This window comes from Colias eurytheme, chromosome 27 (genome assembly GCF_061535395.1).
Source record: "Colias eurytheme isolate Ceu_HAF_F1 chromosome 27, ilColEury1 Martin Lab GWU primary, whole genome shotgun sequence".
Lineage (NCBI taxonomy): Eukaryota > Metazoa > Arthropoda > Insecta > Lepidoptera > Pieridae > Colias > Colias eurytheme.
The window spans coordinates 4,440,035-4,464,806 of NC_143006.1; the positions used below are offsets into that span (position 1 = coordinate 4,440,035).

At 33.6% G+C, this 24,772-nt stretch overlaps 3 protein-coding genes across 4 annotated transcripts; 2 read left to right on the forward strand and 1 right to left on the reverse strand.

Moving 5' to 3' along the window:
* The first annotated feature begins 1,642 nt into the window (after positions 1 to 1,642).
* Positions 1,643 to 5,436, forward strand: LOC149896870 (uncharacterized). Its single transcript, XM_090117072.1, has 3 exons — positions 1,643 to 3,112; positions 3,380 to 4,049; positions 5,366 to 5,436. Exons 1-3 carry the CDS (start codon positions 1,643 to 1,645, stop codon positions 5,434 to 5,436), a joined length of 2,211 nt encoding a protein of 736 aa, XP_089973198.1.
* Positions 5,437 to 9,326: 3,890 nt separating this feature from the next.
* On the forward strand, positions 9,327 to 19,517 carry LOC149896871 (uncharacterized). The gene is made up of 11 exons (XM_090117086.1): positions 9,327 to 9,430; positions 10,640 to 10,725; positions 10,808 to 11,017; positions 11,436 to 11,642; positions 13,159 to 14,476; positions 16,847 to 16,945; positions 17,174 to 17,191; positions 17,468 to 17,580; positions 17,799 to 17,885; positions 18,140 to 18,365; positions 18,872 to 19,517. Exons 2-11 carry the CDS (start codon positions 10,693 to 10,695, stop codon positions 19,501 to 19,503), a joined length of 2,943 nt encoding a protein of 980 aa, XP_089973212.1. The 5' UTR covers positions 9,327 to 9,430; positions 10,640 to 10,692; the 3' UTR covers positions 19,504 to 19,517.
* Positions 19,510 to 24,726, reverse strand: LOC149896872 (uncharacterized). Of its 2 annotated transcripts, XM_090117087.1 has the most exons (6): positions 24,464 to 24,726; positions 23,974 to 24,327; positions 23,227 to 23,316; positions 22,101 to 22,539; positions 20,030 to 20,152; positions 19,510 to 19,677 (listed from the first exon to the last, which is right to left on the reverse strand). In XM_090117087.1, coding segments are annotated over exons 1-6 (1,047 nt in total). In that variant the 5' UTR covers positions 24,503 to 24,726; the 3' UTR covers positions 19,510 to 19,675. The 2 variants fall into 2 exon arrangements, with proteins under 2 accessions (XP_089973213.1, XP_089973214.1); XM_090117088.1 differs by lacking the exon at positions 23,227 to 23,316.
* Positions 24,727 to 24,772: the final 46 nt, after the last annotated feature.

Here is a 24,772-nt window from a genome sequence, read left to right on the forward strand (position 1 = left end):
AGTGTGACCGAAACATTAGCAAAACGTCATATGCTTATATCAATTAGTATCAATAGCGGATTCTATTCTCTAGCGTTTCTGCCACTTGTCTAGAGGCCCAGAGATTAAAGTTTTGTCACAAGTCACAACGCCCTTGTATGCCTTTTTTTTTGGGGGTAGCTGTCAAAAAAGTAAGCACGCCTTTTTTCTTGCTCTATACTTTTGAATTGAATAAATATTAAATTATGCTATAAGTAAGCCCCTAAAACACTCACCGGATGTACTTTTATATTTTCCATAAAAAAAACCACTATAATAATCCTTAACTTTGCTGATTTCATCACTTCACAAATTTGATTTCACTATGGAGGCAATACAACAGTCTCTAGCACAAATGTCTGAACTCTTCAACAAAAGAATGCTAGATTTCCAGCAGGAACTTCAAAAGTCCACTTCAACTACCACTCTGGCAAGTCCTCCATCTCGTCTGGCCTCTGATTTCCTTGCTTTCCGTTCCTTTGTTGTGACATCACTTCAATGCCTTCAAACCCAAGTTGATTCTCTGAGTCAAATGTATGACAGCTTAGAGATGAGAAATCGGAGGAAGATATTGTTGCTTCACGGTGTAGCCGAAGATACTGATAAAAGCCCCATCACCATTTCTCTTGAGTTGATGTCCAAACATTTGAAGGTTCCTAACTTGTCTGCGGACTGCATAACTCAATGTCACAGATTGGGATCTCTGAAGGATGGCAAGCCGAGACCTATTCTCTTGAAGTTTAACAATCTGTCTTTGAAACAAGAATTATGGTCAGCCAAAGCGAAGCTGAAGGGATCTGGCGTCACATTATCGGAGTTCCTTACTAAGCACCGGCATGATCTCTTCATGGCCACTAGAGAGCGGTTTGGTGTCACTAAAAGTTGGACTCGAGATGGTCGCATTTATGTGATTGCTCCTGATGGTTCACGCCACCGTATTGAAACCAACGCTGATCTGAAGGCCATTGCGAGTGATACTGGTAATAAGCCTTGTGTCAGTGTGCCTGCGAAGACTGATTCTTCATCGTCGATGGATGTCAAAGGTGCAGCGCGTAATAGGAGACCCAATAGAGCTAAATAGTGCCTTTCCTTATTTTCCTTATTAATTAACAAATAACTCTAAAGATTGTAAACTTCTGTCTTCCCATATAATATTAGAAGATTTGTATTTGTATTTTTTTCTCATCATTTAAGTTAGTGTCTCATATTTTGTATATTTCGTTTTCTTGTTTAGTTATAATTTTATTATATTATTACTTCTACATATTATTCTATAGCTTTCACATAATATTTTTCGCACGGTAGTTTATATTATTGTTTACCCTACTTAAATGTCATATTTTTTTTCTTTTTCTGCTGTCAAATGTCAAGTCGTACAGCTGTCACATGGAATTAGTGTTGTAAATAAGACTTAACATTCACTATGCGTTTATCGGTTTTTCAAATTTATGTTTTATTATTTGTAAATGTCGTTTTTTTTTTGTTTGTTTTTGTTTTGTTTTTATTTATTTTTTCCGGTGGGTTAGGGGTATTGAAGCGATTTTTGTATATATATATTTTTTTTTTTTTTTTTCTTATATTTTATTTATTATAGTACATATTTATTTATGTTTATATTATTATAATGTCTGTTAACGATAGTTCCGAATTTATTGATTGTTTAGATTCACCTTCTTCCGATTCTCTTGGCAGCAGTGAGGATAGTTTTCGTAGTGTGTCTCCGCCATCTCTTGATATAACTCTTTCCTCTATTTTCCTGGATGTCCCGAGAAACTTTAATGTTGTACACATCAACGCTCAAAGCATTCCTGCCCACTTTCCCGATTTACTCACTTCATTCCTTTCCACCAACATACACGCGATCCTCATATCTGAATCCTGGCTCAAGCCTAATCTTCCTTCATCCGCATATTCCCTTCCAGGCTTCAGCCTTATTCGCAACGACCGTACTGTGAGAGGCGGTGGTGGAGTTGCCATCTACATCCGTTCCCATATTCCCTATAAATTGGTATTTTCCTCTCCTCAACCCCCGCCCCCTAATTCCACCGAAAATATTCTCCTTGAAGTCCATCTGCCCTATTCCAAAATTCTTGTCGGTGTTTTTTATAGTCCTTCCCTCTCCATCGATTATTTTTCCAGTTTTGAAGACCTCCTTGACCTTTATTCTCCCCAATATGATCATTTAATCCTTATGGGTGACTTCAACACATGTCTATTAAAAGGCGACAGCCGTAGCAAGAAGTTACTCTCCCTCCTAAACTCCCACAGTCTCCAGGTTCTTCCACTTAATCCTACCCATTTCTTTCCCGGCTGTAATCCCTCCCTCCTTGATTTAATGATTGTATCTTCACCTAGTCTTGTAGCTAAGTACGGTCAATGCCCTGCTGACGCTTTTTCCTTCCATGATCTCCTTTATCTGTCCTATAACCTTCGTCCTCCTAAATTCAAACCCTCTACTATTATGCTACGTAATTTTGTTGGGATAGACCTAAGTCAGCTTTCTGCTGATGCTAAGCTGTGTGATTGGCAGAGTGTCGTTGATGCCGAATCCATCGATGGCAAGGTTTCCTTATTTAATAATCTTGTAATTGGCCTATACGATAAACACGCACCCACTCGACCTGTGAAGAGAAAACATACTCCAGCTCCTTGGCTTTCTCCTGACCTTAAATCACTTTTAAATAAGAAAAATAGAGCTAAGGCCAAAATTAAATCTGCAAAAACAGACGATGCCCGGGAGAAATACAAAACAATTCGTAATCGTTGCAACATATTGTGTAGAGACGCACAACGACGCCATTTCCATTCATCTGTCGAGAACGGCGACTCTGTCAAAATTTGGAACTTCCTAAAAAGTCTAGGAGTTGGTAAAAATTCCCATTCTTTGTCCTCTCCCAATGTCAATATAGATAATTTAAATCAGCATTTTTCATCTTCAGTTTATATCAACAATACTTTAAAACAAATCACACTAGATAACCTTGCTTCTCTTCCAACTCCAGAATTTCCCCCGTTCAGTTTTAGTCAACTCACCGATTGTGATGTTAAGAAAAGCATATTGTCCATCGCCTCTAACGCTGCCGGCTGTGACCTTGTGAGTCGTAGAATGATCATCCCTATCCTCGATATAATTAATCCCACCATTACCCATATCCTTAACTTCTCTCTTTCGTCCGGGACCTTTCCTAACTGTTGGAAAGATGCCCACATTATTCCTCTACCTAAAAAATCTAGTCCTAAATTGTTATCCGATTATCGTCCTATTTCTATTTTACCCTTCCTTTCCAAAGTCCTTGAACGCCTTATCCATCAACAATTAACCACTTTCATTAACTCCAACAATATCCTGAGTCCTTTCCAGTCCGGGTTCCGCTCTGGCCACAGCACAGCTACTGCTCTAGTGAAGGTAACAGACGACATTCGTGCAGGGATGGATAATAAGCAGCTCACAGTTCTTACTCTTCTAGACTTCAGCAATGCTTTTAATACAGTCGACTTTGACATACTGCTGAGTCTGCTGCGTTTGATTAACATTCCAACTTCGGTGATTGACTGGTTTCGTAATTACCTGCGTGGCCGGCGGCAGCGTGTTCTGATGGGTGACACCCACTCTTCTTGGGCTGCTGTCTCCGCCGGTGTGCCGCAGGGTGGCGTGTTGTCACCTCTCCTCTTTTCTATCTTTATAAATTCCTTAACCTCGCGCCTCACTTCTCTCTACCATATGTACGCTGACGACTTACAAATCTACACCCAGGCCTCGCTCAACAATTTACCTAGTGCTATCCGACATATAAATGCCGAACTAGCAACCCTGGTCAATTGGAGTGACGAATACGGTCTAAAAATCAATCCTGCAAAGAGTCACGCGATTATCATGGGAAGTCCGTATCTCGTTTCCGAAATTGACTGGGGCGCCTTACCCAGTGTCTGCCTTGGTGGAGTAACAATTCCTTATTGTAAGGTGGTTAAAAATCTAGGTGTTCATCTCGACCAAACACTATCGTGGTCTCACCACCTACAAGAGATCAGTCGTAAGGTGTATGCGGCATCGGGTACTCTTCGGCGTCTACGTAACTTTTTGCCTATTCCAACAAAAATTATGTTAGCTCAATCCCTTCTCTTCCCTATCCTCGACTATGCGGATGTGTGTTTTCCTGACCTTACGGTTGAGAATATGGAGAAACTTGAGCGTCTGCAAAATCTTTTAATTCGATTTGTATTCGGCCTTCGCAAATTCGACCATGTCTCTTTCTATCGCAGACGCCTCAAGTGGCTCCCTATTCGCCTCCGACATCATCTCCACTGTCTTCAATTACTATACCGTATCCTTTTCGATCCTTCCTCTCCTTCCTACCTTAAGAATAACTTCATTTTTCAACACTGCGAAAACTACTCTCTTCGATCAGCTGACAAACTTATTTTGTGTATTCCCTCTCATCGCACCAATTTTTATGCGGGTTCTTTTGCTGTCTCTGCCGTCAAGTTATGGAACTCCCTACCTTTAAAAATCAGACTTGCTCCTTCCTTATCCTCTTTTAAACATCATGTCCGTAATCATTTCCTCTTAACTGCCTATAATTCGGATTAGTTTATGTAGTATACTTCTATTTAGACATATTTATATTTATTTATATATATATATATATTATATATATTTAATATTTATATAGTTACTACTATGTAGTATGCATATGTGTATGTATGAGTATCTTATGATATATTTGTATTTCATATATTTATTTAGGTAATATTAGTAATATTATTATTTATATATTTTTTATTTTTGTTCATTTTTACGTATTTATATCATGTACTGTATAAAATGTGTATATATTTTATTGTGTTCTCTTATTATTTCTACCCTATTCTAAAAATATGTTTTTATTTTGTCCGACAACTTTTTGCGCTTCTTTGCCTTTCTCCCCGTGGTTGCCTGGCAGAGATCACTGCATAGTGATAAGGCCGCCTTTTGTGCTTTCTAATCTTATTTTTTGTAACCTTTATGTATATTTTGTTTTTTTTTGCACAATAAAGTGTTAAATAAATAAATAAATAAATATGCTATTCTGTAAACTTAGACTTGTTATTAATTTTCATAATTCCCAAAATAATTCAAGTAAAAATATATTATATTACGTTAATAAGTAAATAAATAATTCGAGTAAATGTCTGATAAGTTAATTATAATGGTGTACGAATCACTCGAATTATTCCTATACATAGATGTTTTGATTCGAATAAATCTGAAAATGATCTGACGTTCTGGCAACGAGAAAAGTGTATTGCTTTTTAATAAAATATTTTGAGATTTATGTGAGAAAAATTGTCAGTCCTACATCTCCTCCAGGGGGGCCCCCAGACGATGGGGGGCCCTGGGCACTGGCCCCCTGTGCCCCTATGGTAAAGACGGTAATGTGAACATGTAAGAATGTTAATGTGTAAAGATTTTGCAAATACTTGTTTACCTCCGTTTTTATGTACGCATGATAAATATTACTTATCGATTATTTTTTCTTGTCGCTCTTACTGCTGAGTGTTGGCAAAAATAATAACATATGTTCCCAGTGAAAACACTATAAGGAGGCATTTTCATGTATCTTTAGTTAATAAGATTTTTTGTTTTATATATCTCTGTCTTTGTCTCTGTATGTTTTCCAATAAAGAAAATAAAATAAAATAAAAAATACATAAATTATTTTATTGTCATAAACAATTATTTTAGAACTAAGAGTTTTCAAACTTTGTATTCTTTGTTGTAAATTCAAAATAAAAATAAAATCGGTGTGAAATCTCCTCCTTTTTTTGAAGTCGGTTAAAAACAAAGCACTCAATGACAACAATACAATAAACAGCACAACCAACATCCGAGTAGGAGGAGGAGCGAGGCAGAATGAGATAAAATAAAGATGATAGACACTAATTTTTTCGAAGATAGATATTTGAATTTAAGAACGCAATATATTTTTGTTTACTTCAGTTCAGTCAATTGTCGTATATTTTAATACGGCAAATAAAAATACCTGCCGTATAAATCGTATTTTAAATGTCTATAAATACTTAAATGTGTGTTTTCTTAATAAAAAAAGGTTTCTTTTAATAGAAAGGGTTTTAGGTTAAAAGCAAGGAATTTTTTTAAAGATTGAGCGCCCTATAAGACTGAAAATCGTAGACAGAGAAACCAATAGACAAATTGATAGTTTATGTCGCATTCACACAAGAAAAAGAGCAACTTATGCCGGTGTTGTGTAAAGAAATGAGAGAGAACGATAAAATTTTTTGTTTCACCCAGCGTGCCACTTTTTTCAAGAAAAGAAACCTACTTTGCTAAACAAAGTTTGACAGCTAACTATCGTCTTCCCTAAAAATATAGTTTTTAGTTTTACATGTTCTAAGTTACGTAATTCATGGTATGTTTGGTTTTTAATGATTTAGACTTACTGTTAATACCTTATAAAATAATACCATGGTGCGGTGTAGCGTTAAAGGGTGTTAAAGTGATAGTGGAACGAAAATGCCTGGATTGTCTTTTCACTCGTAAGTATACAACTCTTTATCAGTTTATAGGCCTTCATGATATTTCAGCGTGTTAATATATTGTGTATCACGTGCTGTTGACTTGAATACATTGTTTAAAAACCACAAAAATAACAATTATAAATTTTAACCTAAAAAATTTTGTGTTGCCAACTTTTCTACAAATTGTTACCCACTATTATGGGAAATAATAATATATATTCTGCAGTGTGTATTTAATTAAATATCTGAAATATTCAATGGCTTGTTCCAGTTTTCCTGAACCGGATAATTTACGACAAATTTGGATTGTAGCTACAGGATGAACAGATTGGAAACCAAAACCGAAGGTTAGAAAGTATTACGGCAATCACCACCACCGCGACGCTGCCCCGCCGAAGACAATGGACACTCTTGGTTCCAACTTCCAACATTGAACCTGAGGGACGTAGTTAATTAAGTTAGAGATAATTTAAATGTAATTTTTTTATTACAATAAATTATTATTAAGTAAATTTCGTTTTTTTTGCGCGTTCGCGGGTCGGTCAATATAATTAACGTGTGTATCTGTTAATACTTACGAAAATAAACATTCTTTTATTTTTTTTATTTTATTTTATAAAAAATAATGAACAATCGAGTTTTCATCTACATTATCATTACATACACATTTTTATATGGGATTATGATAATGATATATATTATACATACTAGTGGTCCACCCCGGCTTCGCCCGTGGTACATATTTCGCAATAAAAGGTAGCCTATGTCCTTTCTCAGGTATCAAAATATCTACATACCAAATTTCATGCAAATTGTTTTAGTAGTTTAGGCGTGATTGAGTAACAGACAGACAGACAGAGTTACTTTCGCATTTATAATATTATATAGTATGGATTATATAATATATAGGTATGTGTATATACATAATATGTATTACCCATCTAAAAGTAATATGTTTATTATATACTAGCTGCGCTCCGAAAACCATACATACATATGTACATACATAATTACAAACATTTTCTCTTTATAATATTAGTATAAACATGTAAGTATGTAATGTGGATATCTCATTATTATCCACTTATGTTATGTGAATAATGATATTGAGAGATTTGTATCTTACAAATTGCGGGGTAAATTTTCCCTCACATGGTAACCCTAAATATTGTGACGTATTCTTTTTTATCTCTTTCTGCGACACGCATTGCCGGTGTCTATTGGATTCTCTGTCTACGCTGAAAATACACAAACTAGTGATTTTTTGCTGTTGGTATACTGCCTTTTCGAAAATTAAGTTGGCAACACTGAACATTATCGTCCGATAGCCACTGGGAATATCGGTGTCGGCTCCGATATCCGATATCGGACCGGACAATGTGAAAGACAGGCACATACAGTGCGACACAAAAGAGATGAAAATAAATGAGGGCGCCACCGTCGCTCATATAGCAACACTGATACTGCGACGCAAGCGATCTTGATACTATAGAATAAAAATCCAAAAATCTATATAATATAATCTAAAATAAATACCGCGATTTAAACCGTTATAATTGTTTCATTGTAGCAATAGTGTAATTTAAGACAAAAATACATTAGTATTTTAATTGACCTACCTAGGTCAAATTTTACTTAAATGTATTTGGAATTAGTTATTTTATAAAAATCGGTCAAGTGTTTAGACTGCAGAGGCACACATAGAATCAAACATACAAACAAACAAGCATACATGCAGCTCAAATACATTACCCTCTTTCTGGGTCCGTCGGGTAGAAAAAAACAAGGCGATTTGAAAACCACATATTTTTATTTTTTTTTTGTAGATAAATTTTGTACATTAATATAATTCATCAAAATCTAAATATTCTACTCCTTCAAAGGACTGATCATCACTCTGTTTCGAAGTACTGGCAAGAGGGTACGGGGCATCTTCAGTATCTGTAAATATGATACAGTAAATATGATTTTTTTTCTTATGGTTTGATTGATTAATAGATAGATAGCTGTATGAAAACAGTTATCACTATACTATGTAGTAAAATCTAAACTAGGTACTTTATTTGAGGCTGGTTGGATTGGATATAACTTCTTGACTCAAATTGTGCTGGTCGCACTATAAAAACTAGTTTTTGTTTACATACAAATAACCTCAAATTAAATTGCGAAAACGTAATAATCGCCATACATACATACATTAAACACTCGTTACTAATGGAATATTCTATTTTACGTAGTACTGAGCAAAAATAAATGGAATCTCACCGGTATATTCTGCTGTACGTTTGTAAACGTTTTCCAAATCAGTCAATAAATTTCCAGCTTGAAATTCGGACAAACACCGAATAAAAACTTTATACACCACATCACGGACACCGCTACGTTTAACCTTTTTCATGATGTCTCCTTTTTTATTTAAATTTCTTGTTCTAAATAACAATTTTATCTCAATAATTCTCCACTTCTCGAAAAAAACAACAAATTTTTATTCAACTTGACAGCTACATTGCCAATTCAGGGTTGCCAGGTAATGAAAAACGAATTAGTTCCAAAATAATTAATTTCATCTCTTTTATGTCGTACTATATTTCATACATTTTACTTTCCTCCGATATCGGATATCGGCTATCGGCTTCCGATATCCGATATCGGATCGGATAATGTGAAAACGCTCGCATTATGCCGCATAATGCGCTCTAGTCACTAGTGCTGTAATTGGAAACCGGGCTTGGAAACCGAGGCTTCATAAGTTCATGCAAGAATCAAGATTTGAGATTGCAATTAGCAAGCTTCATGCTACTCTATGCTTCATGCTTGGCATTTGGCAATTGACATTTAATTTTTAAATCGAATATGATTTTTTAATTATCAAGAATTAGCAATTAATAATTTAATACAGTAGTGCTTAGATTACAAAATAAAATACAGATGGAGCATGTCAATCATTCATCGCCCTTGTCAAAGAAAATACGAAATAAAAAACGAATACGTTCCTCCGCTACTCCGCTAGTGCTATAGCGATTCTAGTGTCATGCAATACGTCAAAAGGGGTTTGATATTTTAGTAAAAAAATGCTGTCTTGTGATATTAAAACGCTGTAAAACTTGTTCCCGAAAACAAACAAAAAGATAAAACATCGTTTTACAGATTTTCTGTAGATTATTTGGCTTATTTAATTTTATATACAATTAATAATTTTACAAATACGAAGGAATTCAAAACTTCAACGTATGCTGCCAGTATTTTGAAAATGAATTTGCTATTTTTAGGGGTAAAATGGTTAAAAGATATTAGGAGTAGTGCTGTTGGATTTTTCGATCGTGAATGTGATTATTTGTATAGTGCAATAAAAGTTCATGGTCATTATTAGATTATTTTAAAAAGCATTATACATTTTTTTGTTACTTTTATAAAAAGCGTCGTTTTCGCTTGCGATTTAATTCATGTGAACTCCATGATGGATATGATGAAAATAAAATGTCCCGCATTCTCGACTAAAAACTACCGCTATTCGCATTCATATGTTTTGAAAAATAAAAACTTTTTTTAATGTAATTTATTTAATAAATTTAATGTAATTTATTTAATAAATTTAATGTAATTTATTTAATAAAAATTGAATAAAATTATTTTGTCCATGTATAACTTTAGTAGATAGGTACTTTAAGTAACAAAATAATTTTTACAATATTATAAAATAATATCAAAAACCCGAATTTATATTAAAATAAAAATTCAAACATGACTGCTAATAATTTATGTAGCCTACGTCACTACCACCACAGCTACCTTCATAATTCAGATGATTGCAATGACACCTCACAAGTCACAACTCAAAATCGATCCAACAGTTTATACTGCAGGGCGTGTCAAAGAAATATTATACATACATACCTACACTCGAAAAACATAACCCTCTTTCTTCCGTAGTCGGGCAAAAATTTGGGAAATTTTTCATTATCTGGTAACATAACACGCACACAGAAGCACCGTGTTCGTTCAGTGCAGCGGCGAAATGACAGCACACATAGCTTTATGGAAATGACGATAAATCTTTCGGTTTAGTTCGGCATCGCTCCATCTGTCTTTTATTTTGTAATCTAAGCAGTAGTGCTATTTCTTACGTGTTGAAACGTTATTTTCATTCAATATATTACAATGCTTTTAATAGTTTACAATTTGCCTGGAACTGTAAGTAACTTGTACATCATTTTTTGATTCAGTATAACACTTTTGGTATTTGGTAATATGTATTGGTTTTTATTCATCCCAGATTTCATATAACGAGGTGAAGGATCTATTTAAAAGGAATAGTGGATTGGATGAAGTAATTCTAGATAACCTTGTGGATGACAAGCCCGGTACTAAGCGAGTTACTGTAGGATTGGCGGAAGAAAGCGATGCCGCTATTTTTGTCAGGAAAATAAATGGAATGTACATCAAAGGACATCAGCTCTTTGTCGAAAATGTTCGACAAAAGAAGGTAGGCTCACTTTTATGTTCTAAATTTTCAAATAAAATACAATGTAATATAAAAAAACTCTCAAGAGTTAAAATTATTGTATAATGCAATTTTGTTGATTATCACACTGAAAAAATACAATTTTTTAAAGTGAAACTTTTATTACATCGTCTCAAACTTTTTGGTCTGTGTAGCGCATGTCGCGTGTATCGCGGCTGCAGAGTAGGTATACCTACTCGGCCGTCGACCGTCACGCGACATGCGCTACACAAAGCAGTGTTCGGAACCGTTCGAACAGTTTCACTTTTACCGTGGTTTCATAAATGATAAAACCACACAACATTTTTTTAAAATGGGATCTTACTTTTCTTTGTTGTGAATTCATTTTTAAGTTTAATCAAACCTAACCAACATTAATATAATATAAACATCATTTTAGGCTTCCGAACAACCATACCGATCACTTGCAAGTTATTTACCTGATGCGCAGAAAATCTCTAGTAATCCTGTAAATAATCAATCATATGATGTCAACAGTCAATATAATATGCCTAATCAGCAGTATAACATGGCAAATCAGTTTATGAATCCATATCAACAACTGTTTGATGTAAATATTATGCAATATTATACGCAACAAGAACCGGTAAGTTGCATTTTTATTTGATTTTTGAATATTAATCATAAACAATTGTTCTCAAGGAGAAAATATGCTGGAGGGTATGTTTCTATATAAATGACTATAAAAACAAATAATACACACACATTCAATTGCAATGTGCCCAAACTTTAGATGAATATTACAATAGTGTTTTCAACACATTATTTTATCAAGTGTTTTGTGAATAGGGAAGTGCTTGACCACAATTTTGCTTATGTTAAGCTGAGATGTGGTTTAAGATGGTATGTACCCTAGATGGTACCTGGTCACTCTACACTTGAAGATACTTATATCATTTGTTATGTGTCTACATCGGACGACATAGTGTTGCTTAGATATCACATAAGTTAGATTTAAAACAACAAGATGCACCCACATACACATATAAATGTTCCTAACAGGGTGTTTCATTTTACACTATCTATATCTACATGGTGTCTACAAAAGGTATGCTTGATGGTCAACATTTTCTACCAATTTGTGCAGTCAACAAGTTAATATTTAGCCTGATTGCTGTACAAATTGCTACATTATTGTCTATAAATACAATAATGTACATTAAACTGTGTCTTGGTGTTGTGGAACAAGGGCCTAGTACTTTTAGGAAAATTATATAGGTCTGGGTATAGTTCACCCGAGGATATAAATCCATCAATAAAACCTTGTATTCATAGTAATTATTTGTTCAGCATTGTTAAATCAACATGTTACAGAGTTGCTAGAAACATAATACATATGTTGCGGAGTTGTTAACAACATTGCCAAGGTCTCAATTGTGGGCCGATAATATTCAGACAAGGTTTCCAGCAACATACTTATACACCATGAAATATGTTGATCAACTGTTGCTCAACAAATGTTTATTGTGAATAATTTATTTTTTTATGTCTAGACGTGCCAATAAAGCATTATTGCATCAGTGGCGCCCCCTTGTTATAGTGGTTAATGCATGAGCCCAGAACCGAGAGGTCCTGGGTTCAATTCCAGGTAGAGATGAAGAAATGTATGCATAATGCCAGATGCATTCATTCATGCCTCACTAGGGGACACGGGACTTCACTTTTTTATATTGGTGGCTGCAAATGGCCAATATTTTTAGTGTATGTGTCGTGGCCATATCGTAAATTTGCTCATTTCATGATATGATGGCCACGACATATATAAGCTTAAATGTGTTCCCTGGCATTATTCTGAGTACAATCCAAATAAAGACAGTCAAGTTAACTTTTCATAGCTATCTTGATTGCTTTTTAGGTCAGTAACGTAAGTTTCACTGGGAAGCCGGTGAAATAGTTTGGTTTGTCTGTACATTGATATTATAGATGAGCTGGCTGAATAATTCCTTAAACTAGTTGAGGAATATTGGTCGAACACAGTAGTTTGAATTCAAACTACTTATATATGCCAAATAATATTTTTGTTCTTTTAATATTTTCAGTTTTCCATTTTATACTTGAAAACATAAGAAAGCAATATAAGTTCTTTTATAAAATGTTCACAGAATACAGTGGTACAATCCACACCCCAGGCAGCTCAACCAATGCAACCTTCTTTGTTTCAAAGTAATGTTCCATATTATCAACAAGCTCAACAACAATTTCAACAAGATGTGGCGGCTTATCAGCCAAAGAATATTCGAATTTCTGTTCCAAATACTCAATACCCTCTACGGCCCGCAGAAACGTTACGAAGAACTGATGACATACCAAAACCACAACATAGCTTCCAACGGTCATTTGGTGACAATAACAAGCAAAGTTACCCAAATGACCGGGATAGGAAAAGTGGTCGCGATCGCGAGGTCAGCTATGGACGTAACGATCGTCGTGATGATAAGAAATTTAACTACGAACGTGAGACGAAATTTGATCAGAATAGGAGCCGTGAGCGCTCGGACTATCATGCCGACTTTACAAAATCAGGGCCATACTCTATTGATCGCAGGAATTTTGCTGATACGGACCCCGACTTACGATCACGGATTGATGAGAAAGTACGCCAAAAAGATTATACAGGATACGATAACAAATCTGTGTATCGCGAAAAAACGCAATCGCGCTTTTCTAAAAAAGACGCTGGACCATCTGGAAGAACTAGATCTAAACTGAATACAAATTTTAACCAAACTAGCAACACGCATACCTCCGATCGTGACTCATACCGAGACTCGTCTACTCGTAATGATCAAAATCAGGGTGGTAATATGAAGCGAAAGTTGGAAGCGCCACAACAATCCAAACCAAAAAAGCCCAATACTTTCGCTGTACCACCGAAGCAGTTCGTCGCACCCCCAGCTCCAACAGTGAGCGGCAACGATAAGAGTACAAAGAAAAAATTGAAGTTTGAGGAATTGGACGATACCCAGAAAATGAACAGATTTAATACATGGGTTCACCAAGTCGCAGCTGACTTGGCTAAGGAGGTGATAAAATCCGCAGGCGGAGTACGTCATCCAGCTATAGTAGCGGAACTCAAAAAGTGTATCACTTCACGGATATTCGTTATATACGACCAGAGATTCGCATTTGGGATGCCGCAAATTGTAAAAGATTATAGAAAAATGTATAAGCCGCAGGATGACTATAAGTTTTATATTGAAGTGCGGGATAAGGTCGCCGAGAATGCGAAAATAATAGCAAGTGAAGGTACACCGAAAAACCAACAAATACTTGAGAGTGATAGTCGAGTTGACGCGACGTCGGGTGCAAAAGGAACAACTCCGGTAGAATCGTCTCAAGTTAAATCGACACCACAATCGCAGCCTACGTTTCAAAAGAAAATGCCGCCAGCCGGGATGACTACCCAAAATAAAGTATCAGGTATTTATGCGCTACATTCCTATGGACAACATTAAAATAGGCAGATTTTGTTTTCTGATTGTATGTTGTGTTTATGTCATATATATTGTTTTATATGACATGGAACATGCATTTTTTGTACATTGTTTATAAATATTTCTTTATTGAAATTCTATTAAATAAAGAAGTGATGAAGAAGGTTATTAAGCAATAGCTTTCTAAGGTACCTATTATAATAAGAAAGTTCCATTCAAATTAAAGACTTAATGAATACAAACAGAATTGTATTCTGAATAAAAAAGCTTTAATTTATTATCATATCTGGCTGCACATAAATGCTTGAAAATAGGACCAGAAAAGGACTGTTCAATCGAAACATGTGTCTATGTGATATGTCCTTTTCTATAGAAGTTGTCCTCTTGTCAAAAAAATATATATGTGACAAGTTTCAAGCAAGTTTTCGTGTCATACATTTATTTAAAGGACTGACCCACTTCAGAAGTGGTTTTTCCAGAGAAGTAGAATGTATGTTTTAAAGAAAACCAGGACGGAATGTTGCTGACGTTACTGTATGGTTTTCTTAAGAAATATTTAATAGACAGAATTCATAAATCGTTTGAATGCGATAAAATCAGAAGTTTTCTATATCTGATTATCAGGCTATAACTCTTATTTAGAGTTAGCTATTGTCCAATGACATTTTTTAGATTAGCCCTTATACGTTCCCACTGCTGGGACACGGGCCTCCTATGAAGGTACAGGCTATAATCCATTACGCTGGCCAAGTACAGGTTGGCAGATGTCACATGTCCTCGAACTTTAGATTCTTCGACATGTTGGTTTCCTCACGATGTTTTCCTTCACCGTTCGAGCAGTGATAATGTTATCGCGTGTGCAGATAAATTCCCTGACTTATAGATTGTAAGTCCGAGGTCCTCACCACTGTATTTCTTTTGGGATGAGTGAATAGTCCTTCTGGGTTACAAGTTTCTAGTTTCAACATTATTTGTGCAGTGGAAATATACAGTTTGTCCCAAAGTGGTGTACTATGCGAAAATTAATTTACTGTTTTGAATACGCTGAAATACATTACGTACTCAAAAATAATGAAACAAACAACACAAAAGGACGTAAAAAATTGATTTGATTTTTTCTTAAAATGTATGTTTGCAACGCAGGCGCAGTTGGTAAATACAAGCGAAGTGCGAACGTATACATGGCAAAGCGATGCTTTAGCAGTCAGGGGTATACACATAGAGTTTTAAGAAATTATCAGATTGGATAAATGCGTCGAGTAACATTTTTTTACGTAATCAACGCATACGTTATTTTGATGGTAGTCACTAAACCTGGGACACTGTATATCATACTGACCAATTCAACTTCCTTTATGCCTCAAATTAATACTTTTTCTATTTTGATAACATTTTCAATGAATCTCCGAAATTCTTTGCATGATTCGTGAGATCGATTTGGTACACACCATGGCAATATTGTTGTATTTTATATTATTAGTTTGCTAGATGCGTCACTTTATGGCATAATAATAGCCCTCCAGACCAAAGTTGATCATGTCGGCCAGTTTCAACTGAGACTAGCCAACTTCAAGAGCTATATTATAGTGCACTAGTTTACGAGCAAAGACAAGTGCAAGCATTATAGTCGCATTGAATAATCGACTTCATCAATATACTAAAAAATGCCGGTAAATTTTGAGACGCTCTATAGGAGTTGTAAAATATAATTAACAACAAAACTATAAAGGATGTCTCAAAATTTGGTGATATTTGTTCCTTTTTTTCCTCCACTTTTTTATCAAGTGGATCTGCGGATTTTTAATATAGACCACATAAATAGTTTCTGTGACAAAGAAACGGACGACATTAGTAGTAATCTATATTATACTTTAGTTTCTATAAGCTTAATGTATTTGGATTGAATCTGAATATAAAAGAACCTCACATGCTAAATACAGCATACCTATTAACAGTAATATTTATCTCCTACGTCACGGTATAAGATTCTGCGAGAAAAGTCCTTCGAGTCGGTTCCTTTTTTATAAGTAAGATTCAAAGGGGTAATTTGCTGTGTAAGAATAAATGGGAGAGTATTAATGATGACGAGCACGTGTCATATACTTTACTTCATCATTCTTAATATGTAACACTTTAGCAAAGTATTTACACGCTGTGTTTACCTATAAGTAAGTGTAAAAAATTGTACTTTCATTTTGATATTTCATTTTTAAACAAACGTTGGTAAACCAATAAATAAATATTGTCAGTCGTTCGAAATCGCGATCAAACACTAAGACATAAAGTTTTTAATTATATAATATTATATATGCTACTTTTTAACAAATATATATTCATGTTTTGTATTTTTTCATAGGACCCAGGGAACAAGCTGCTACGAAGACCGCAACGCCGTATGTTAATCAGTTAAAACCATCTGCTCCTGGCAAACTACCTTCATATCCCGGTGGATTAGGTTCGTAATTATTTAATTATTTATATTGTATAAATTATAAACAATTTTTCAAAAGGTGGATTATTTTTGCAGATCGACAATTTTTTTCTATAAAGTATAAAGTTTATAGTATAATATGTAGTAATGAATAGATTCATTTTTTTAATAATTAAAAATAGATATCTATTATACTAATTAAGTACCTAATTACACAATGTAAAAAAATAACATTTATTTTTCTATTTACAGATAAGAAAAAATACAATGGTGAGTACAAATTATACAGGTGTAAGACTCGTACACGCGCGCTGTGTACTTGAAGTTTTTTGTTAACTAAAACAAAATCAACAAAACCACTGCTTGATTGCGAGATTTCGATTTCGATTGAAGATTTTTAACAAATATTCTTTGTTACTTGTGAAAAAGTGTTCCTTATAAAAAATTATTCCTTATCGTAAATCATTTTTAGTTTATGGTGCTAAAATAATAATCTAAATTGGATTCATGCTCATTGTTATATTGAGAATAAATACAATTTTACAGAAATAAGGTTAAAAGCAGCTGAACAGTTCTTCGAGGAAGATAAAATAGGACAAAACTTAAACGAAGTTGACCGCAAAGCACTGAAAACAGAAATAACCGAGTTATGTAAAGTAGTGAGTATCTATATTTATTACATAATATTTTTACTAGATGAGGGTAAATAATCGGGTCTAAAGTCACGTAATAAACCAAATAAAGTCGAAAATGAATTTCGAAAAATGAGTTAACGGATTGCATTTTAAAATATGTTTCCACTATAGATATTTCGTTTATAAGTAAATAAACAGTTTGTAAAATATATTAGTGTTTAAAATAAAACATTTTTTTTTAGGTAACTGCAGCCTGTGAAGAAGTTGACAAAGAAAATTGTGTAGAGAGTAAACACAGATGGGCTAATGTAAGGAAAAGTATTGAAAAGGTTAGTGCATGCAAAACTGGTGGTTACCTATGGGTGTCTTAAAGCAGTATTATATCTAGTGTGGAAAAGTGACAGCGCTATATAGGATACTGGAAATAATACTGCTTTAAGAAATAATGGAATTGTGTGACTGTGAAATATACTATGAATAACACCGCCTGTTGTGTTCTTTTATTGACATATTGTCTATTTGTATTTATCTCTGTGGCGAAATTAAAGCATTTTTGATTGATTGAAATATTTATTTCATATAGATCGTATCAGTACAAGTCGCTGAGAGAATGTCCAACTCGCCGAGCTTCCTAAAAGTACGCATACAGTTCAGACCGAAGAAACCGAACCGAGAGATTTTGGAAAAGTTCCTCATGGAATATGGCGTTGTCAGCTTGAAAAATTCCAAGAGAGCGAATATGTTTATAGCTGGTTGCAAGTGTTTCAATGGGTACGATAGACTGTGCAGTCTTAAAGAGGCTGTTGTTGGTAAGTCGTTTTATAAGTAATATTATTTTAAAAATTTCTATCGTGAAAAAAAAGGTATGTCTGTTGGTTAGTCACCAATCTATCTATTCTATTATAGTACTGCTGCAACTTCAAACCCAGATACTCAATACATTTTTTTTTGGCGATAAAATAATATTTAAAAATAGATTGAATTGTTTTTTTTTAATCGGACCAAAACAAATAATATTTTCTCTTGATTGAACAATAGATTAGTCATAGAATTTTCTTATTTCGTTATCATAAGCGGTGAATTTGTTCATGTTGCTTGTAAAATCCTAATATACATATATAAATCTCGTGTCACAATATTTGTCCTCGATGGACTCCTAAACCACTTAACCGATTATAATAAAATTCGCACACCATGTGCAGTTCGATCCAACTTGAGAGATAGGATAGTTTAAACATGTAGGTACCACGGGCGAAGCCGGGGCGGACCGCTAGTCTTCTAGTATAAATTGAGAAATACGTAATTTTTATTACAGATGAAAAACATTTAATCATCAAACCGTTCCAACTATGCGGACCACCGCTAAAGGGTAAATTGAAAGCAAAGTATGGGAAAAATCAGAATCAAGTTAACAACGGGGATGATGATGATGATGATGACGATGATGGTGATGAGAATGATGCTCAATGTGACAATAGTAACGAAAATAATGAAGTTTCTGATCACGATAAGAGCGTAATGATTATAGAAGAGAAACATGATATAATTCAAATAGATGATACAGACGGCGCGGAGGGAGAGAATGACGAAGCTATGGAAATTGAAAAGGATATTAACGAAATATGCAAAGAATTCGTTGATAATATCGATGAAAATAACAGTGAGATTCAAAATAAGGATATCAATGAACAATCTAATACGATCAACGATAATAATCAGTCACAACCTGAAGATTTGGCTGAAGAAACTACAAAAAATGATACTAATAAAGACCCAGAGAATACTCAAGACAAAGAAACATTCCATGATCTAATTGTAGGTGATGACAGCTATGTGATTCTTGATGATGCAGATGATGAAAATAAAAACGAAACAATAACTCAAGAAACTTTACAGGAAGTAATTCAAAATACTGATATAACTGAGGAGGATTTGGAAGATTTTTAAAAACAATTTTTAAGTTGTGTAACTATTTATTATAAATACGTTACATTATATATTAAGATATTTAAGTTGAACTTAATTGTAAGATATGCTAAAATATTGCCTTTTTAATAAAGGTCTCAAAATATATAATAATAAAAACTATATTAGTGCGCTTCCCTCTGCTTATTCTTATTTCTGAAAAGAAATTGAAATAAATTAAAAAATATTGTAAGTTTGAAATAGAGTTTTAAATAATTGAGTAATACATATTTTTAATCTTAATCTTAGCCGATTAAAAACTGATTATCATTTGAGCAGCTAAGAAATTATTAAAAGCCAGCTAAAAATAGCAGCAGCAAAAAATACAGAAAAAAAGAGCTTGTGTGCCGAGCACACGTGTCAGAAGTGAAACTTTTGCAAGATTCAAAGATACCAAAATAGTCGCCTTACTCTATGACGTGACGGCATTGCCATGAAGCTACCTTGAAATTTTACTCTCAACGCGCCTAAAGAAGTTTCACTTCAAAAAAAATAAGGCAAAAATTACATTTAACATCGCAGTCTTCTGTCCAATCGTCTAAATCATGGCTCAACTCGTGAATAGGCAGATCTAGAGGGTCGACGTTACTGCTGCTGACTTGGGAGCTAGTCATGTCAGAATTAGTAGAGTCTGGAATAAAAATATTAAAAAGATATTATGTATTTGCATTGACGTATTAAAAACAACTGGACTCGCAATTTTAAGGTGAACGCACACTTATCCGAACTAGTCGAAGCTAATGATTTCTCACACATGCGCAGTGAATGAATCAATAACGTTGAAGAAATCGTTATATAGGTAAACCAGAATCTGATGGCAATTAGGGAAATCAAAATTTTGAGTGTGCAACCCTAGGGAAAATGGACTGAACGATCTTGATACTGCTTATTTTTTAGTTTGTTCTCAATATCATTACATAAGTGGACAATACTGTACTTAATAATGAGATATCCACTTAATATTATATAGGTACATACTTACATGTATAATATACATATTACTTTTATACAGGTAATACATATTATTATTTACACATACCTATATTTGTATGTTCATTATCATTATGCCATGTGAAAATATCGATGTTATATCGATCTTATATCGATAGAAAACTAGACTGCTTATAATTTTTTATAAAATACAATAAAACTATGTTTATTTTCGTAAGTATTAATAGATACACACATTAAAAAATTTACTTGGACAGCTTGGACTTGACGAATAGCCGTATTGGAAACTCCTGTAATAAGTTTTAAGTTTTCATAAAATTATATTCCAATCAACAAACAATATTATAGTTACCTACATATAATATTTTTTAATTGAAAGTATCAAAGCGGGTAAGTCCAATTTACCAATAAAATCTTCTAAATTGAAAATTGTGATGTGTTTGACCCTTCTTCATCAAATATTTTTCTATACACATTATAAACAACACCTCTTGCTTGTGATCACAGCGGCTTTTTCGACATTTTCGAAGATTTTTTAGACAAAATCCTAAAAATTATTCATCAACTGCAAAAAAGACAAATAATTTGACAACCAATTTGATAGTTGTCAAATAAGTTGCCACATGAAAATCTTTTATTTCATAAATATAAATATGCCATCAGATTCTGGTAGACCTATAACCACGCCTATATTAGCATCTGTATGTTTATGTGGTAGGTACTCCTTTTGAGTAAGCTTTTCAATGTTATATAAAATTAAATGAAATTAACATATTGAGTATGATTTTGAATCTAGTTGTTAATGGTATGTCAATGAGAATTTTTCACTTTTATTTGAAGGTACTTCTGAGAATTGTATATAGAACTTGTTTTAAGTTTTGTATCGCACTGATATTATAAAAGTATTGACAATTATTTTTATTTCCTATATGTCTATAACATAAATGTTTCATTATAATAGACATTATATTATATCTTTAATGAAAAAAAAAAAAACTTAAAAAAAAATTGTAAATGTGTTCTGTATGTATAACTCTTGGCAAGTAATATTCGTAAATGATAATAATTCCATCACATTATGTAATATACAATCTGGATAGAAATTTTTGCTCTGGAAACCCATATCATTTATTATGACACATCTTTTATATACATAAAAGTTTCTCAAGCTACATCACGACATTAACGACATTTTTTGTGCGTCCAACGACGAAAAACACATTTTACAAACGGCATTTACTTGTCTATGGTTACAAGTAAAAAAATGGCGTTTTCCAAGGCAAATGTGCTTGGTCGTTATTATTAAAGTGTAAAGTCTTATTTTTAATACGCACAAGACATATCCTAGGATATGATAATATTTATATGACATGGTGTAGTTTGAGAAATATGTATATTTATTACCACTTTTTCGGGGTTGACTTTGCAAATAAATAAAATTACTGGGCATGAGCATTAGCTACCCGTTTTTTACAAATCCGCCTGTGAATGTTAGAACAAATTAAAATCAAGGTGATATAAATATTTGAACACTGTTTGGAACTACAGTAAAAGTAAATAGTAACAAGTGTACAGCAGAATCAAAACCTTTTTTAAAGACAATTGATTCTACGGCTTCACTTAAATACCTGTTTCTTGCTGGCCAAGTTGTTTAGATTCTTGCTGAAGCTCTATAGGAATCTGGCCATTCCTTATCATAGCTTTAAGAGTTAAAACGAACCTTTCGTCTGAGAACATAGGATAAACTTCTCTGTACATAGCTACAATTCTTTTCGTGTTAAATATTACCATGCCGTTTAAAACATGCAATATGCGTTGTTTTATGTTCATGCGCAACATGGCATTAAATAGTGGTCGTGTCTCTTGATCTATATGAATTCTAATGATGTTATTCATCTCTTTCCCGATTATTCGGCAAGGCCAGTATAATTTACAGCCTCGATTTTCGCCAGCTTTGTTGTTTTGATCTTGGGGTCGCTTACGCTCTTTTTTTTGAGACTTTTGTTTTTTAGGTTTTTTGACCGGGACCTCGCTCTCCTCTGAAATGTCCGTGCTTGGCCCGGCATTCTGTGAAATACATTTATTCCGTAACGATTAAGTTAGGAAACTGTAAAAGCGATATCACACTTTGCAAAGATGAAAATCAGACTTTCTTTAGTCTTACCGTAAACGGGATTAAATTTATTTATGCAATAATTCCCGTGCATATTATGGTAAACGTCTGATTTCATCAAAAATAGATATAGAAATGACAAATCAAAGCCAAATAGGACCATTTCAGATTGGAGTATTCTAGCGAAAACGTTTGTTAGTACCTATACAAATTGTTGTATGAAACATTTTAAAATAATGTTAACTGTGTTGCAACAAGTAGTAGTCTAAAAGAATGTACAACCAGTGTTTAAAAAATAACAACAAATAAATTAACAATAGTTAGAAACAAAAAATGTAAATCATAAAATCAAAGTTTTAAATTTTAAGTAAATTAATTGCATTGCTAGTCAAATAAAAAAAAAATCATAATCTATACTATAATATTATAAAGCTGAAGATGTTGTTTGTTTGAACGCGCTAATCTCAGGAACTACTGGTCCGATTTGAAAAATTCTTTAGGTGTTAGATAGCCCATTTATCGAGGAAGGCTATAGGCGATATATCATCACACTCGGACCAACAGGAGCGGAGCAATGCGGGTGAAACCGCGGAGCACAGCTAGTATCCTATAATTCTCTATTTTTCAAGACTGTCACTTACTTGCAGCATTTCCAAACGTTTTTGTTCCATAATAAGTTTCTGTTCCGCCTCAACAAGCATTCGTTTTCTGTTTGTCAGTTCTATCTCCAACTAAACATACAATTTAAAAACAACTACTACATATAATATTTTAATTCATAAAACATAGTACTTACATCTAGACGCATATAATTTTGAATAATCATCATCAATAATTAATATTTTGAGTTATCATTCAAAATGTTAACATGAAATAAGTTGTCTAAAAAGCATGTAAATGTCTACAATTGTTGTAATTTTTAATCAATTATTTGGAAGAATCAATATTTCTGGTAACCAACAGAGAAATAGCCAACTACACATTATAGAAGCATGGTGAATCTACTACTTACCCAACTATTGCAAAGGATAAAATTCTGTACATGGGAATGAACATACATCCATATACATAAAAAATTATATTATATATATAAAAGTGCATGCTTAAAATCTATAACTAATTAACCAAAAAAACTACTAAATCTATAATCTACACTCAACTATTTTGAATCATTTTTTTTTACTATATTAATTTATTACAAAAAAGTGAATATTGTAAATATATGTATATATGAGTAAATCTATCTATATATGCAATAATTATTAAATTAAGAGAGTGAACAACATAATATGATGTCCGAGATTTTTAAAATTTAATACAATATTCACAATATACAAATTTTGATATTCCATAAAGATTATACATAAATGCATAACCAAAAATCTTACCTCAATTTTGGAGAGTTCCTCATTAATATGAGGACTTCGGGATCTCACCGGAGAATATGCCCTCTGGTGTTCCACCGGCCATTGCTGATTCTCCTCATAATCATTGTTTTCTTGTTGTATGGCTTGATCATCTTTCATGAAGCACTTTAGTAAGTATATCTGTTGGTCTGTATGTTGGAAAGGATAATCCTGAAGGGTCGCTACAGCCTTCTCTGCAGCGTCGCGTGATTCAAAGCGAATCAACATCTGATTGGACGAATCTGGAGCTGTACTGAGCGATTCTATCCAGAATTTTACTGGTGGCCGTTTGAAAACGAACTGTCCCAGGAAATGCACCATTTTCTGCTTCTTTACCTTTATTTCAATGAACATAACGAGATAAGCATGAACATTTTTATAATTTAGGATTTCTATTTACATTTTGGAAGTTAAACTTTAAACAGGCGTTAATTTTTGCTAGTTGTAGCTGTTTTGTTAAAACAATACTTACTGTTTTCGGAAGACCGCTGACAATAACATAATACGGCATATTTATGAATCGATTTTTATTGCAACAAGAATTACAAGAATACTGTTGCTGAATGTGTGGGCGGTCCTTTTTAATGTCCCTTCTTTGGTAATTTCTCAGTACCGTACCTTTATATTGTAAATTTCCACATACAATATTGATACAATACAAAGCAAATGCAATGCAATTATTGAATTATCAACACAGCGAGCGATCAGCGAAAAGCGAAGAAAATGTCAGTCGAACTCGTTACCATAGACTATATACTGAATACAGAGACTCGTTTATCTG

What these genes read in the sequence shown, in the direction of transcription:
- LOC149896870 (XM_090117072.1), top strand. Translation starts at nt 1,643, where the DNA reads ATGTCTGTTAACGATAGTTCCGAATTTATTGATTGTTTAGATTCACCT. An exon ending in ACGCTGCCGGCTGTGACCTT is followed by an intron (nt 3,113 to 3,379) that starts GTGAGTCGTAGA and finishes AGTCCTTTCCAG; the next exon opens with TCCGGGTTCCGCTCTGGCCA. An exon ending in CCACCTACAAGAGATCAGTC is followed by an intron (nt 4,050 to 5,365) that starts GTAAGGTGTATG and finishes CATCTCCTCCAG; the next exon opens with GGGGGCCCCCAGACGATGGG.
- LOC149896871 (XM_090117086.1), top strand. Translation starts at nt 10,693, where the DNA reads ATGCTTTTAATAGTTTACAATTTGCCTGGAACT. An exon ending in ATTATACGCAACAAGAACCG is followed by an intron (nt 11,643 to 13,158) that starts GTAAGTTGCATT and finishes AAATGTTCACAG; the next exon opens with AATACAGTGGTACAATCCAC. An exon ending in TCTTAAAGAGGCTGTTGTTG is followed by an intron (nt 18,366 to 18,871) that starts GTAAGTCGTTTT and finishes TTTTTATTACAG; the next exon opens with ATGAAAAACATTTAATCATC.
- LOC149896872 (XM_090117087.1), bottom strand. Translation starts at nt 24,502, where the DNA reads ATGCCGTATTATGTTATTGTCAGCGGTCTTCCGAAAACA. An exon ending in TCAGCGGTCTTCCGAAAACA is followed by an intron (nt 24,328 to 24,463) that starts GTAAGTATTGTT and finishes ATTGAAATAAAG; the next exon opens with GTAAAGAAGCAGAAAATGGT. An exon ending in AACGTTTGGAAATGCTGCAA is followed by an intron (nt 22,540 to 23,226) that starts GTAAGTGACAGT and finishes TGTATTTCACAG; the next exon opens with AATGCCGGGCCAAGCACGGA.